Below are 17,166 nucleotides of genomic sequence, written 5' to 3' on the forward strand. Positions count from 1 at the left end.
GTACGAAGAGCACGAGAAGGAAAAAAACACTTACACTTTACCATTTGCCACCACGCGGCGAGGAACTCCCTCTGGGTGAGCAAAGTGATGGGGAGAAGCTTTTTGAACACCACGATGCACAGGGCACAGCTGCTCCGTTCAGCGTCCTTGAGTCCTAGTGTGCGCCTGATTTTTGCGGTGGATGTTCGCTTGTCGAACTAGATCATCTCCGGATCAGCAATGATGCCAGTGGCCCAGCACCTCTGATTGATCTTTTTTTGTAATCTTGTAGACATCATCGAGGATCTGAGGCTTTCTCTGGTGCCTCCTCTGGCCAATAGAGACTTTTATGTATATTTCCGTGCTGAGCGACAGCCGACAGTGTGCGTATTCGCAGGACGGGCCCGGGAGGGAGGCTTTGGGAGGTTTGTGCTTTGATCGGAGAACTGCAAGGAAAATGAACTGCATAAGGAGATGGTGTTGCGGATGCCCACAGGGATCAGTCAGAAGATGGAGTTGTGTGGTTGGTTGGGTTGCGCTTAGATGACATTGATTTGTATAAGCCGGGACCATTCTCAGGAATCGCACTCCCCTATATCTCACTATCATGATGTATGAAACCGAAAAAAATGCGATGCCCAGTGTTCGGTGCGAAGCTGAAGCAGCGTACGTTGTAGATATATTCAGATACCTACTGAAAGTTGTGCGATGGGCAGAGCGAGAGGGGTTAAAGAAGAAACTTGATCATAATGCGAAGAATGATTCAACGACGGGGGACGAAGCACACCAAACAATTTTCAACCGACACGTTGTACCATGTCGGAAGCGAGATATGCAGCGAACATGTATGAATAAGGAGCACAACGGTGGCGAACAGCAAAATGATGGGGTAATCATGAAGGATAATGAAGGCACCCGCAGACACGTAGAGTACATCACCAACTTATAAAGATATTAATATGGGTAGAGATCCGCCTAACAGTTCAGGAGACGCAAGATTTGACCGTTCTCCCGAGCTCTCCTTGGTCGAGGAGACAATGACTCGGATCCTATGGATGGACAAGCAACGACATCTGCCGAGTGGGTGGACCTTGCCTGCAGAAGATGGATCAGGGCCTCTTGTGTGGTGATCGACAAGTCGCGAGTCTCAGCGCACTACCGTTTGACGTGACATTCATCCCCTGAGCTCCGATGTGTAACCTTGAGGACTACAGGAAAGTGATTCTAAGGCTCGCTGATGGCAGCTGGGTCCTCTTCTCCCACTTTTACTCCATACAAGAAAGATCGCACAGCCCGGCTGCGGAATGCGGACAGTGACTTCTGATAAGACGTCCTGAATCAGATCCCTCGGTTATTCGTGTGTTCAAGCTTAAGAATGAACAGAAGTGTTCGGCGAAATGGAAGTTTGAAATCTGTAAATCAGAAACGGAGGCAAAGGCAAAGGCTGCCGATCAGTAAAATTCTTCTGCAAAATTTTCTTGTGCGACGCGCGGGACGCTTGAACGTCAAGATGGACCAATAAAATGTTTCATTTACATCGCACCCAATAGATGCTAAGGGCAACAACCACAGCATAATTCGAGGATGAGTGATTTCGATGCTCCCTGGGTCCTCGTCTCACACTTCTGTTGTAGAAAAGCTCGCGCAGTCTATTAGTTATTCGGATGCAGAGAGAGATGGCTGAAAAGAACATCGAGAAAGACCATCAGATTCCTTGATTATTACTCAGGTGTTCAGGGGGACTACTGAAAGTGACTTGTCGTCCGAAGATTTGAAATTTGTAAATCAAAACGGAGGTAAAGGGCCGCCGTGAAGGTGACAGCTGTACAGCCTATGGTTCTTCAACGCGCCCACAAGCCCTGATGGCGTGCCAGCCCAGTGAGAATGATCGCATGCGCCTCTGTACGCGGTAAAACTTTATACCATAACAAACCTTCTTTATTTGGATTGCAACCGGCACGTGTTGGATACATGCCAAAGAAAACAAGAGAGATCAAGGTAGGAATCTAGGGATACATGATGATCTGACTCATGGTCGAAGGTGATTACATAATTGTCGTTGTCACGAACTCGGTCAATTTATCGTTTACTAAACCGTGAGTCTGGCTCAGACTGCCATCAACTTCGTTCAACTAGTACTTATCGATTATCAATTGTGGACCTTGACTTGAAATATCTAACAATGGTGTTTTGCTAGTTTAAAAGCTAGCTCAGGTTTGCGTATCCAGATTTTCAACCCACTTTCTTTTCTATCTGAGCCTCCTTAAGCCTCATCATCATGGCCGACAATGCTGACGCCACCGTACGTGACAAGACACCTCCCCGTAACTCTGCCTTGTCTGCCGATTCGGAGACTGGGCTCAAGTCCACCCCACTCGCAGTCGGTTCTGCTATTGTCAGCGAACACATCAGTACTGTTGGCCTTAAGTGCGTCAGCTCTCCTTTTGTTCTCGCCACCATCACTCATCAGTGAACTTCGCAGAGTCAAAAATGTCAGCCCATGGATCGCGAGGGACGTCCAAAACTTTGAGAAGTGTAAGGCAGATACGATGCTGCAAGAACTCCTTGCAAGATGCACAGGTCGCTCTCAAAACCTTTCTGTCAACGAGAAATCGAAGCTACTCGAAACTGCCCTCAATGCTGTTCTGCCTATCTGCAATGCGGGGGCTGTAGCGCAGGAGATAAAGGGACACCTGACTAATTTGTAAGTCAGTATCTCGAGCAGTGCGAAAGAAAACTGACGCCATTGTCAAGTTGTGATACCAACCTCGAACCATTGACATATGCTCCTTTCGTCAAAGCCGCCAACTGTGCGCTCCGTGAACTAAGCAAGGTGAATGTAGATGGGATACCTGCGTTCAAGATCGACAACAAGACCAACATTCTACTTCATGTCAATGATCCAATGCCCATATACCAGGACCACCAGGACAAACAGTCCGAACGCAAGCCTGACGTTGTCGTGGTCTCTCATCAAACTGCCCTGGGTACGAAAGCACACGAAACGCAAGAATCCCAGGTTCTTACCGAGACGGCGTGCAAATCGCCCACAGACAACTTTCAATGGACCGATGTTCGATCGACATTGGAGTTCAAACGCACCCGGAAGTCTCTGACCCATCCGCCGTCCGTTTATAAGACAGATTATGTCGTTCCTTCTCCTTCTGCGCAGTACATGGAATATAGGAAGGACACGAACGGCCCTGCTAAGCCAACAGGTTCAACGCCTGCTACTGGGTCTGCTCAGACCCCCCACGAAGCATCGAATGAGTGTAAGCTGTAGTTTGTCCGTTTTGTGCTTTCTGACTGACATGTGCGAGATAGTAAGACCCTCGTCGCAATCGAGCAGAGGAGTCAAGCGCAAGCGAGGCGGCAACAATGAAGATCGGACTGAAGAGGACGACCCGACAAAACCCCCTCCTATCGTCCAGAACGGCCTCTACGTTGCAGAGATGTTCGCGGCTCACATCGCGCGGCAACACGTCATCTCCTTCATAGTGAACAGTAAGTTGATGGGATGCTGTTAACCTGGCGCCAAACTGACAACTCCTTCCAGACGATTATATTTACATCTGGTTTTGTGATCGCGAAACTACGATTCAAGGCGCTGCCATCAACTTCGTTCAGGACCTTCCACGCTGGTTGGTCTTGCTTCTCATCATGCAGCGGATGGGATACGAACAATGGGGCCTCAACCGCGTGTTTGAGCCTGAGCCCGGATTTTCGGGCAAGGTGATGGTTGAGGATACCCAGATCGACCTTGAGTTGGATGTGAAGTCTAAGGAGCGCGTGACTCATTTCGGTATACGCGGACGTGCAACTATTGTGTTTCCGGTAAAGAGCGAGGCACTATCAGATCGGCAGCGGGACGCCTGTTTTCTGAACGAATCCCCTGAACTGGTGGCCAAGCTCTATTGGCCAGAAGAGACGCGTCAGAGCGAGCCGGACATCCTCAAGGAGGTTTACAAGATTGCACAGACAGATCCGGATGTGCGAGGCCACGTCCCAGAGCTGGTCTGGTTCCACAAGTTTGAAGAAACATCCACGTCCAAAATCCGAGTCGCACTAGGACTGAAGGACGCTGAACGGGCCGAACAGGGCAGCCGCGTCCTGTACATCATCGTATTCAGAAAGCTTATCCCAATTACGACGCTTTCTGGCGAGGAGTTCATTGTCGCATGGTGGCAAGTTGTGAAGTGTAAGTTTTTTTCCCGTTCTCCTGCTCTTCATCATTTATCCACTACTCGATAGGCCATCGCGCCCTCTGGAAGCGAGGCGTTCTTCATCGGGACGTCAGCCCTAGCAATCTCATGGTGTACCGCTTATGCGGTCAATACATAGGCGTTCTCAACGACTACGACTTATCGTCGTTTAAACGTGATGGTCCCAGGGGCCTCGAGCGCACCGGAACGGTACCATTCATGGCGGTAGAGCTTCTCTCGCCAGACGCCATGGCAGGCAAGGTCGAGCATCTGTATGCGCATGATGCTGAATCGTTGATCTGGGTCCTCACCTGGGTCTGTCTTCGGTATGAAGGTGGAAACCTCCTCAGCAAGAACAGACCATTGGAAGAATGGCTGAAAGTGGATGCTCGTACATGCGCAAAGGAAAAGGGCAACTTTGGCTTTACGGGGATCAGAAGCGTGCGTCCATCCACATCACACGCAGAGTCCTGGGACCTTGTAAGGAGGTGCTTTTCGGCGGTCCAGTCACTTTATACTGCATACGAGTACCGCAAACTGACCGATGAATTGGCTTTTCAGTTGTTGCTTGAGAGGCCTAAGCTAGAGCATGACAATCGTAGACGTACTTGTAGTTGAGGTAGCGTGCCTCCCTTATAAGTCGCTTTGTAGAATGAACGGTCACAGGCAAGAAGCGACGGTCTTGGGTACCACTATGACTTTGTAATGAATAGAATACAACAATCATGGAGGCTAAGCGTGCACATTCGAGAACACGTAGTTCCGCTTTCCAGCATCTTTTGTCCAACCAATTAAGTGTTTACAGTATCAAGTCAGTATTGACAACATGACACACGGTTTCAGTTGCCTAATTCCGACTGTAATTTTGCAATGGCGTGTATCTCCATTTTGAGTGGATTGCCCAATCATACCGCGAAGAAATGGAAGAAGAGTACTACATGTCGAACGAAATGATTACAATATGGCATAAATGCAATTCATAGGAGGTGGTATGTAGGAGGAAGGTAAGATGACGATAAGTCGTAGTCGTTGAGCACGCCTACAAATTGACCATGTAAGTGGTATCCCATGATATTGCTGAGACTGACGTTGCAGTGATGTACACCCCTTTCCCAGAGGGCGCGATGGCCTGTCAGAATATTGGATGCATGTACAAAGAGCACGAGGATGAAAGAATACTTACCTACACTTTACCATTTGCCACCACGCGGCGAGGAACTCCCTCTCGGTGAGCATCGTCACAGGGAGAAGCTTTTGAACATGGTGATGCACAGGGCGCGGCTGCTCCATTCAGCGTCCTTGAGTCCTAGTGTGCGCCTGATTTTTGCCGGTCGAACCAGATCGTCTCCGGATCAGCATGCCAGTGGCCTAGCACCTCTAATTGATCTTTTTTTTTTTTGCAATCTTGTAGACTTCATCGAGGATCTGAGGCTCTCTCTAGTGTCTCTTCTGGCCAATAGAGACTTTTATGTATATTTCCGTGCTGAGCGACCGCCGACAGTGTGCATATTCGCATGACGGGAGGGAGGTTTTGGGAGGTTTGCGGTTCGATTGGAGAACTGCAAGGAAAATGAACTGCATAAGGAGATGGTGTCGTGGATGCCTACGGAGATCAATCAGAAGATGGAGTTGTGTTAGATTAGATTGATTTGTATAAGGCCGGGACCATTCTCAGGAATCGCACTCCCCTATATCTCACTATCATGATGTATGAAACCGAAAAAAATGCGATACCGCGAAGCTGAAGCAGCGTACATTGTAGATGTGTTCAGATATTTGCGAGCTACTGAAAGTCGTGCGATGGGCAGAGCGAGAGGGGTTAAAGAAGAAACTTGATCATAATGCGAAGAATGATCCAACGACGGGGGACGAAGCACACCAAACAATTTTCAACCGACACGTTATGCAATGTCGGGAGCGAGATATGCGAACATGTATGAATATGGAGCATGATGGTGGCGAATAGCAAAATGGTGGGGCAATTATGAAGGATGTTGAAGGCACCCGCAAACACGGAGAGTACATCACCAACTTAGGGCGTAGCTATTTTGACGCGGTCCTGCCGCGCCTGCCGCGGTCGTGACGCGGTCGTGACGCGGCCGTGACGCGGCGTGACGCGGCACTGACGCGGCACTGACGAACCTTGACGCGGCACTAACGATCCTTGACGCGACCACTGACGCGCCATTCCTATATTCTATATTCAACTTCCAGATCAAGTTGGATGAGTTCACGACCACTCTTTTGTTATTTTATTTGCCTCAGAGCCATGTACAACTAGGTATACATAAGCCAATGACTATTTTCTTTTCCTCCCTCTCTGGACCCTTCGAGCCTGTGGAGCACATCGACGTTTAACGGGCGGACATTCTTCGGCCGACAGACAAGGAACTACAGCTTCGGATAGCTCGTCTGCAGACTCCAAAGATGTAGCATCAGAGTTATCACTGAATAAGGGGCCGCGCTGTCAATCACATAAGTTAGATATCTATCGAACGGAGCAGGTAATGTCTTCCTCACTTCAAGTTCACTCTCGCTATAATCTCTTGCAGAAACCCATTCATCAGGAATTCCGAGATACAATTTCCATCGCCTGTGATGTTGGCCAGCATCCAAACCCCACTGCTGGTTGCCTGCAGGTCCTGCTTCTTCGGAATCCTCGAACATCCTTCCTTCTAGTGCGGTCAGACACTCGAGGTCGACATCAGCCACGAAGCTATTGGTAGGATAGCTTATCATGAGATCAGCCCAAGCCATCTTCAACAGCATGCTATCGTTCCATTCTTCGTTTCGAGCTTCGATGCGTTTTTCAAAATCACTGGCCTTTCGGTGAGCAACCACGAGAGTGAAAGCATGCACCAAAGGCAGTTCTATTTGTCAAATCTGAGTTCACAAGGAGAATATGTTGGATGACGCACCTGAACGGTCATAGCAGGGTATGAGGTCCCCAAAACTCAGCAGCGGACCCGGCCGATCTGGATAATTTTGATTCTCTGTCTCGTTGGGATAGAAAAAGTTGAATATATGTTTGATTAATTGCTAAAAGATGGTTATAACAAGTTTACTCCGTATTTTAAAGAACTCACAAAGGCCATGATACGATTTACAAAAGCGCGATAATAACGGTTGTTTCTCGAGCCCAGAGGAGACAACGAAAGAATGCTTAGTAAAATAAATTTATTACTGCCTATGGACAATTACAGTGTACGACGTCTAATTCTGTCAGGATGAAAAGGAACACTGTTAGAATATCAATTATTATGACAGATGTAAAGTAAAATGTACCTAAGTTATACGGACAGTGTACCGTTGCCCAGACGTATCAGGTTGTTTTTGGAATTTTCAATTTTAGTGTGAGATACTTTTACGCCGTTTTACCGTCACGTGACGTCCGGGTTCGGCCGGATTTCTGGAACCCTTCTGCTTTTGGGGGCAGGCAAGTCTTTGCGTGCCGCTTTGCATTCTTTCTCATCGCCGGCCAATGCAATCTATGTTTCGAGTTCCTTTCGACGAACGATTTGCCAAACAAATCAAATTATTTTGTTGAGTCCTGCCAGCTGTGTGTGAATCCACGACAAAAAAACAAATCTATGAGGAGGACAGTGCTAGTACTAAGAGACAGAACTTCGAAGCTAGTTTGTGTGCATGCGTGTGTGGGGGTGGTGAAATGTCCATGAGTCTTGAATGGTTGTGCTATGGATCAGTGTATGCGTGCATGGATGGACGAGGCTTCCTCTATCAACTCCGAGTCAGGAAGACTGAATGCAGGTTGTGATTGTCAGCGTGAGGCGGATGCTCGGACCTCTGGCCAGCTGTTCTTGCTCGCTCATCTGGCAGTGATTTCTCTGTGTGCCTTGTGCCGGCACTGGATTGCATCGAAGAGTGGCTTGGCCCCACAGTTTGCTTCAGGGTACTCCTCCAGAAACATGTTGAACTCCGAGCGATCCGAAGAGACTTTGGCCAATGGATCCGAGATAGGAACGATGAGGGAGTAGACTGGTACGAGCGCATCCCGAAAGAGCAATGAACGAGCGACATTTGATGTCGGATCATGCTCAGCAATATTTACTTACAATTTTCTTTCCTACTCTACCCGCACTTAAAACACTCAATGTTTTTGTAGCAACATCTCAGTCCATTTCAACAGACTGAGATGTGAGTATCATATTTCTACCTACCATTGACAAAACAGAACTAACACGTTGTAGTATACTTGTTAGGTACTTTCCTCAATGTAAAGAGTCCGTTTCAACAGACTGAGATTATACTTGTTAGCTCTCCATCGTCCGCTCGCTTTGAACTTCTAGAAAACACTCTGTCATCTCTGTGCAGCCTGTCAGAAGAGGAGCAACGTGAATCTGAGTCACAGCCAAGGTCAAGCACCACCTCTTGAACTTGAAGTCAGTGTGACGCACCAGTAGAACTCTATGGCGATGACCTTGCAGATGTTCTGCTTCACACTGGTGATTGTGTGCATGGCACCAGTATACCACTCCTCCAGCCAGTCCGCAATTGTTGTATCTTTACAGCGGTATGTGCTATGGTTGACCTGGCACTGATAGCAGGCCTTGGTGCGGCATAGAGTGTGGATGTTGATACTCGTACAGAGACTGTGGGTGTTTGGGACTTGGGAGAAGTTGTTGTTGTTGTTGTTGTTGTTGTTGTTGTTGTTGTTGTTGTTGTCCAAATCGTCCAAGTCAAAGAAGACCGAGGGACCTGAAGCTGAGGTACACGATGACAAGTAGGGTGCGAGCAAAGACAATGGGCAGGAACAAGAGAGAGCTGATGTTGGCCCCAAACCGGCAGGGTAACAATGTTTCATTCTAATATATTCAATAAGAAAATACTACTTACAGTATAAAGTCTAGTGCCCATGCAGACGAGTGTCTCAGTTTCTGTTTCCAGAGACTGAGACTAATCTTACCTATTAGATTCTATCTGCGCATCAACTCTGATCTCCAGACTTGTCATGGTGTGAGTGGTGCTTGACCCAGCCTAAATGAGGCTTCTGACATGCCATGGTTGGGGCTTGACGTGGTGGTGCAGAGTATAGAGAATGGATCGAACTTGACAGGGAGGTCGAGGCTTGATGAGGTGGGACAACACTTGACACTCCATCTGAAAACCAACATAGATGAACGGATTAGAGGTGATACAACAATACAGGAAAGATGCATACTAGTAGTGTGGACAGAGGACAAGCACCACAAATTTGGTGAGAAGTGAATACAGCACTATAGAGCCTGTACACACGTAGGCAGACACTCATACTAGTATGTTGATCATTAACTAAAATTCAAAGTTGTTTAGAATTTATTACAGTGTCACAGGCCTGTCATGACCATACATGCATCAATTTCACCTGGCCCAAGAGCTGACACACTTAAATGCCTATCTCTACTCTCACGCTGTCTGTCTCACTTTATGATCATCCTTGGGAGCTGAAAAACATGCTGTAGAAGGCCTGTTTGCAGTACACTACAGCAGGAAAGACTTATGACAGTCTTTATCTTGGTTTCACCCGCTAGGATTTGTTGAATGGCGTGTATAATATCTATCCTCAAAGTTCTTGTCTTCACTATTATTGACCTGCATCCTTGGAACGACAGATGACTTAATAGTAGATCTAGAATAACAAACTAATATTTGGTTAGAAAGAATGCAAAGCGACACACAAAGACTTGCCTCCCCCCAAAAGCAGAAGGGTTCCAGAAATCCGGCCGAACCCGGACGTCACGTGACGGTAAAACGGCGTAAAAGTATCTCACACTAAAATTAAAAATTCCAAAAACAACCTGATACATCTGGGCAACAGTACAGTGTGACAGTTGAGGTTTGACGTGGCACTGACACGGTATGTGCTATGGTTGACGCGGCACTGTAGTAGGTCTCGACGCGGCATAGAGTGTGGATGTTGATATTAGTACAGAGACTGCGAAGATATTTGGGAGAACTTGTCGTGGTGTGAGTAGTGCTTGACGCAGCCTAAACGAGGCTTCTGACATGCCATGGTTGGGGCTCGACGTGTTGGTGTAGGGTATAGAGAGTGGATCAAACTTGGCAGGGTGAGGTCGAAGCTTGACACAGTGAGACAACATTTGACACTGCATCTGAAAACCAACATAGATGAACGAATTAGAGGTAATGCAACAATATAGGACTGACGGCAAGATGCATACTAGTAGTATGAATGCAGAGGACAAGCACTGTAAATTTGGTGAGAGGTGAATACAGCACTATAGAGCCTGTACGCAGGCAGACACTCATATGTTGATCATTAACGATGATTCAAAGTGTTTGGAATGCGATATGAAGTTGTGTAAACATGATTTGTACATAGGAATTTGTTACAGTGCCGCATCAATTTCACCTGGCCCACCAACTTATAAAGAGATAAGTATGGGTAGAGATCCGCCTAACAGTTCAGGAGACGTAAGATTTGACCGTTCTCCCGAGCTCTCCTTGGTCAAGGAGACGATGACACAAGCAAGAACATCTTTCAAGTGGGCCTCGCCTGCAGAAGTGGATCAGCGCCTCCGAGTCTTGTGTGGTGATTGACAAGTCGCAAGTCTCAGCGTGCTACCGTTTGACACGACATTCATCCCCCGAGCTCCGATGTGTAACCTTGAGGACTACAGGGAAGTGATTCTAAGGCTCATTGAAGGAGCAGCCGGGTCCTCTTCTCCCACTTTTACTCCATACAAGAAAGATCGCACAGCCCGGCTGTGGAATGCAGACAGTGACTTCTGATAAGACATCATGAGTCAGGTTCCTTGGTTATTCGTGTGTTCAAGGAATGGTAATTTATGTTGCCAATGCACGATTTTTGGATCGCAAAACATGAAAGGGACATACAATGTTGACTTATCGAAAGACGTAATGATGCCAATTTGCGGACCACTGTTAACTGTCCTGGTCCCACAATCTAAAGATTTTTGAGGGCAAACAAAGGGTTGCAAGAAATGATAGGGAAGCGACGGGACTTGGAGCATAATTTGTACCCAAACTGCTACCTAAGGGCGAAAACCACATTTAACATGCATGCGTTGATACATATGCTGTATGTCGAAAGTACAGATGCGAAACGGTCAGAGGTCCATAAACTTTGAAACAAAAACATACGACTACAATATCTCTATGGTCCTGATGTCCATCGACAACGAATCTTTGCGCTCGCAGTTGAAATGAGGATCAAATATTTAGCTATTAGTGGATTGGGGAGGCCAGCTCTGACAGGGTCATCCTCGATTTCGATGCATAAGACCTGGCATTTTGTGAAAGGGGTTAATGCCTTACGGATGAGAGCAGCACGCATGAATGAAGATGTCTCGTCATTGAAGGGAGTTACCTGCAGCTGGAGGCGACCTCCTTGGGTGTAAGGCTCTTCTAACATCGAGCTCCTAAACGTTTACAAAAGCTTGAACCTTTTGGCGGAGTTTGAACGGTTTGACCATCTACGCTCTGTGACATAAGCTCAGGTCCTACTAAACAACAAAAGACAAACTGGAAGCGCTAGCCTTGAAGCTTCAAGCTTCAAGCTGGCAAATTATCAGGAAAGGTCAATTGGCAATGCTGTCACGTTCATTTCCACCATCTCAAAATCTTAAGTGAGTCCATCTCTACTTTGTGCGAGCAGCCGTTAGCGTTTCTTTTTGAACCACAGCTGCTCAAGACGAATATATCGTCAAGCCTTTCTTTTCTCGCACCATCACAGTTATTCTTGGATCACGGTGCACCTCGCATTGTAGCCTACTTACGCTCTTGCAGACCCGACCTGCGTATCTCTCAAACTAATCGATAATATGCGAAGCTGGCCGCCCACTCTCGCACCTCACATATCTCTCTCCAGCCAGATCCGTGATCAGGCCGGCATGCGCTTTCATCCACATATTTATCATCTTGAATTTGCGAATCTGTTTGTTCCAAATATTTCTCTTATTCACGAGCGTCTGAGCGACGCCCAAAGATAAGCTGAAGCGGACATATTGAGTAGAGTCCGGGATCTGATTTGTTGCGAATGCTGTGAAAGTACACAGCATGACGGGATTAACTGTCCGCCCATGGGAGCTGAGCGTATCAGTTTCTGTTCAACCCTTGTTTTGCAATCCACTATCGCAAGTAAATCGGGTGGTGGTAAGTTATGAATTTGCTGCCGTTCTCGGAAACTTGACTACATAGGCTAAACACCTTTGGCTCACTTCTGAAATTCTCCAGTGTTCTCCTGCTTCTCACCCAATGCAGCACGTACATAAAATATCGTGACGAACCGCGACACAGTGGCTGACCCAGTCTCATAGCCCGGAGGAACTGGAGTGTCGTTTTATTGCGGGAAACGACATAATGTACATTACTAGTTTTCTAAGAACTCGATCAGACATGACTCAGAGGACCTGGACTCACGGTCATGGTGTTCAAAATATCATGATGGGATCTTCTTGTCGGTTCAGATCACATGATGATAGAGTTACAGTGTGCAAATATATATCCAATGGCATTAAGGGAGTCCTCCCTTCGCGAATTTTTCCTATGCAAGAATTTGACAATCGAAGTAGGGTCCATTCCTCGAGAACAGAGCAAGACGAGAGCCTGTCCTGTGTGTGATATGGCATGTAACACCTCCTTACCGCCTCATCAGAGAACCTGTGAGAAGAAGATATCGTCATATATTGTTATATATCGTAATATATAGGAAAGGTTTTCATCACATTGGAATATAAAGTGATATAAAGCAATATATGACTATGTAAAAGCACCATAATCAGCATAATCCCCAGCAAGAACTCACCGGTTTACTGATGCTTGAGCTACTTTCTACATATTGTAAGGACGGAGCGATTTCCAATATCCTGTGATTCCCATGTAAGCTATATTGCAGGGTTTGGCTTTCCAGGCGTCTTTTCGTTCTCCCACTACTCCGCTCCGAGTCGTTATCTTTGCAATGTCAATTGCTCTGGACCATGGAGCATTGCTCATCGGTGATATGCTGGGCTTCGGGCGCGTGATCCATGATGCAAAAATATGATAACTATCTGATGTAACTCCTCACAGCTTGTCGGGTTGCATTAACATGCAATTCATCGTGTACTGTCGGGTGTATTTTCACGAGAGTTGGCGTACTAAGTCATTGGTACAGAACTTTGTCTTTCAAGTTTGCATGTTTTGATCATCTTACGCAGGTCATTGTAATATGGTACGTTCGAGTGTGCTGTTGTATGTGAGACGAATGCCAGCGGAAGTCAGGCTGTTTGATTTATGCCATTCCGCACTTGTGGCAAGCGCCGTCTGGGATTCCATCATTGCGAGTGATAGTGGCTTGGATACCCTTGACACAATCCCATCAGTGAATCGGTGAACAAATTACAATTTCATATGTAAGTATATATTACTAGTAATCACAACAATCGCCGTAAATCTGGTGGGGGGGTTTACTTGGAAATGTCTGGCATTATGAAGGAAAGACGAATTTTAAAATAAATAAACCAAGTTGCCCTAGCCTCTATGTACGATTTAAGACGTGAACTAGTCTATGGATGAAAAATGTGATGCCAATTCATGAAGTGGATTTTGGAACCATTATTGCCAAGACGAGCACAAAGGTCGCTACTTACATGAATACCGCACCCTTTTGCAATCTTCAAACCAATAGAACCATGCCTTGCATGAAAAAATTCGGTTAAAATATGACAGTTGAAAGTCTTGATCATCTGGTTTGTGTTGTCTAGTTCTCGCATTCACGGCGCAGGTGGAGCTCTGTGAGTTGATATTGGAAATTGTTGTATTAAATGAGATTTTGCCATGCCGCTCGAGCAGCAGCTACAAAGTGCTAGCGTCCAAAATCCTTCATTCAAAAAGCGGTTGGCAAACCAAATCACAAGAGCTGCACTTGGCGGATGAAGCAACTGCGACAGGCATTAGCATATCAAAATACTTCTCAGCCAATGGGAGACATACTGAAGAAGAGATAGATTTTCAGGCATTTGCAACTTTTTGAAAATGTCACTTTGTGTGAACGAACACGAAGTATACTACCTAAATGAAATGCAAGATATATCACACATAATTTGTTACCTTGTTACGCAGTCAGACACAACGTGACACAGTGCCGCAAATACTTGATTTATATAGCAACAAAAAGACTGCCCTATTCTCAATACAAGGTAGATGTTAGCATATACGTTATAGTTCACAAATTGGTGAGAGGCTCCAAACACTGAGGGAGAGTTCTTCTACCAGCAAAGCCTCCAGCGACTCACATCAAGGCACTTGGTTCTCGAAATACCTTGAATGAGCGAGTCGGTACGTTCTGATCAGCTTTTCCAAAGACAAATAACATCAGATCATCACCTTGTGTAAAATCAAACCTCTAGAATGTCGAGCAAGTTCAAAGATTTAGCAATAGCGACGACGTCTCAAAATGTTTAGAATTTTGGCGCAGCACTGCCACCACACACGGGCAGTGCTACATTGTAATATCATGTCATCTTTGGCATCTTTACAACTCCGCCCCTTTTGACGTCGAGTTTCTAAGTTCGCCGATGCTCGCGCGTTATCACATATGCAGAGTTTTTTCTCTTACAACAACAGAAGCAACTTGCTTATAAGTCACATCGTTCAATTCCTTATTTCAGAAAAATAGTATATTTTTCTCGTTGTATGCAGGAGTACCAACTACATCTGTCCATGAAAAAATCGGTAATTTTATCTGGGTGCATACAGGAGTATAACAACACCCGTCCATCAGATATCACCCCTTCTGACCTCGAGTTTCTAAGTTTGCCAATCTCGCACATTCTTGTGTGTTATCATAGACAAAGAGTATTTTCTTATACAACAACAGATGCAACTCGTTGACAAGTCACACCGTCCAATTTTATATTTCAGAAAATGAGCATATTTTTCTTGCCGTACGCGGGAGTATAACTACATTAGTCCATCAGAATATCGGCAATTTCATCTTGGTGGATACACGAGTGTAACAACGCCTGTCTATCGGAAAATCAGCATATTTTTCTCGTTGTAAGCAGGAGTATCACCACATCTGTTCATCACAAAATCGGCATATTCTTCTTATTGTCTACAGGAGTATAATTACTCAGATTATCGATATATATATATATTTGTTGTATACGCGGTACGTCGATTGATAGATGTATCTGACAGAAAGATTAAGGGTTGTCACACAATGATTCATTCACGGGGTGTCACTGGCAGATATGGGAGACCGCAATCACATTAGTTTCAGAGAGTATATTACTGAGTAACAATAGGCACTAAGATACGGCGATGAACGTCAAGAGTCAGAATCCAATGCAGCATCTTCCATCGCTAGTCTCTGAGCAGCAAGTGTACGGACGGACATCCGGGAAATTACGTCCGACGTCAAGTCTTGTCTGTGATTTCTTCCAAAAACTTTTCTGTACAGGAATTAGCGATCAATGCTACTCATTGACAGTCCATGCTTACCTGGTCCACCACTCAAGAAGTTCATTGACCCTGGCTCGCACAGCTGGACCCGGAGCATCCTCGAAGAAATCTACGATATTGGTCCAGAATATCTCGTAATCGAAATCTCCGTCTACGTTGCGCCATGAAGTGATACTAGAGAGAGCGAATCGGATCTGCAAAACTCGTCATCTACATCACGGTTATAGGGCGATGCTTACTTGACAAGCTGTATATGCAATCGCCCGAGGAGTAACCTTCCTCATACCGATAATAGACGCAACACATGTCTTTACCTTGGCTTGATCTTGTCTCCGTGCACGTCGATTGTTCTCGATTATATCGGTGCCTTGACCTTCACCATCCATCTCGCTGGCAGATGAGGGAGAGGTAAAGAGGGCCTTCAACCCCTGCGATGTGATTATGAGACACGAACCAATGAGAAAAATCAGCTCACCATCACTAATAGCTTAGATTTCATGAGACCGTGCTCTAGATTGCCGGCGTCAGCTGCACAGTTTTGATACATAAATAGGGGCCATGAATTTTCGGAGACGATGAAAGCGGTTGTACGGTCTCGAATGCCGGCCTTGACATTGGACCGCATAGTATCAGCGACATATAAATGAAGACAGTAAAGAATACGGAATATCACTTACGCAGGATCATCCCAGCACCATTCCACTGGACAGAGCAGCTTACCACATGTGTCGTTTACAAACCCTCGATGATGCTTGTCGTTGGTCGAGATGAGAGGAGTTGGACGAAACTCGATGTTTACCCATGATGCTACGAGCTCTTTAAGGGTACCCGTGTCATCGCCGCGAGCTGAGTCCGCACCTCGCTTGAGCTACATTTGAATCGTACTAATGAGGAAAAAGTGACATAAGAAGTTCATGAACAGACCTTTTTAAGCATGTCTTCAGACTCCTCGTCGTCAAGACTTGCTATCTTGTCGTGAATCCACGGCAACGCCTTGACAAGTTTGACATAACTACGTTGTAGGCGGTCTTGCCTGTCACGCCGGTGCATGTCAGGATATGGTCATGATAAAGCAAGATGAATACTAGTACTTACTCTACAGTGGAAACGCCGGAAGTATCTTCATATTCACACCGTCGGTCGTTTTCAGCAATTAAATCCTCTATAGGAGTGTACAAGGCGACCAAACGACGGATTTCTCGACCCTGTGAAACATAATACGTTGTTTTCCTTGATAAGAAATTAAGTTAAGACTGCGTCTTTAAAAGTCTGAGCAAGTCTGACGCACCTCTGCTTGGTTGCTTTGTCCTGCTTCAAGAGTTCGACCTCTTCCATCAAGGTGGCTATTCTTCTCTTCGCCCGAGCCTGAGGAGAGGTTGGGACATGCAGGGATATCATCCCCGAAGGAGGGCTTCCTGAGTCATGCCCTGATGCAGACATGCCGCGAAATCCGAGTCAGATAACAGGAGAGACAAAAGGGTGTAGAACAAATGAGCCGTAGGACGGTTAGCTATCTTATATATCGTTCCTGTATAGTTAGTCATGGTGATAAGCATTCTCA

General features: G+C 46.1%; 3 protein-coding genes across 3 annotated transcripts; all 3 read right to left on the minus strand.

Moving 5' to 3' along the window:
- Window positions 1-6,290: 6,290 nt before the first annotated feature.
- Window positions 6,291-7,000, minus strand: F5891DRAFT_1116738 (uncharacterized protein). Its single transcript, XM_041363804.1, has 2 exons — window positions 6,702-7,000; window positions 6,291-6,645 (listed from the first exon to the last, which is right to left on the minus strand). Exons 1-2 carry the CDS (start codon window positions 6,948-6,950, stop codon window positions 6,481-6,483), a joined length of 414 nt encoding a protein of 137 aa, XP_041219111.1. The 5' UTR covers window positions 6,951-7,000; the 3' UTR covers window positions 6,291-6,480.
- Window positions 7,001-9,158: 2,158 nt separating this feature from the next.
- Window positions 9,159-10,485, minus strand: F5891DRAFT_1065967 (uncharacterized protein). The gene is made up of 3 exons (XM_041363098.1): window positions 10,419-10,485; window positions 10,267-10,387; window positions 9,159-9,247 (listed from the first exon to the last, which is right to left on the minus strand). The coding sequence occupies exons 1-3, from the start codon at window positions 10,446-10,448 to the stop codon at window positions 9,177-9,179; spliced, it is 222 nt and encodes a 73-aa protein (XP_041219112.1). The 5' UTR covers window positions 10,449-10,485; the 3' UTR covers window positions 9,159-9,176.
- A 4,986-nt stretch (window positions 10,486-15,471) lies between these two features.
- Window positions 15,472-17,045, minus strand: F5891DRAFT_1196249 (uncharacterized protein; the record flags this gene model as incomplete). Its single annotated transcript, XM_041368268.1, has 8 exons — window positions 15,472-15,595; window positions 15,645-15,799; window positions 15,845-16,033; window positions 16,081-16,277; window positions 16,326-16,473; window positions 16,530-16,638; window positions 16,701-16,835; window positions 16,894-17,045. The coding sequence occupies 8 exons, from the start codon at window positions 17,043-17,045 to the stop codon at window positions 15,472-15,474; spliced, it is 1,209 nt and encodes a 402-aa protein (XP_041219113.1).
- Window positions 17,046-17,166: the final 121 nt, after the last annotated feature.

The sequence above is a fragment of the Suillus fuscotomentosus genome (assembly GCF_016647785.1).
Source record: "Suillus fuscotomentosus strain FC203 chromosome Unknown F5891scaffold_96, whole genome shotgun sequence".
NCBI classification, from domain to species: Eukaryota; Fungi; Basidiomycota; class Agaricomycetes; order Boletales; family Suillaceae; genus Suillus; species Suillus fuscotomentosus.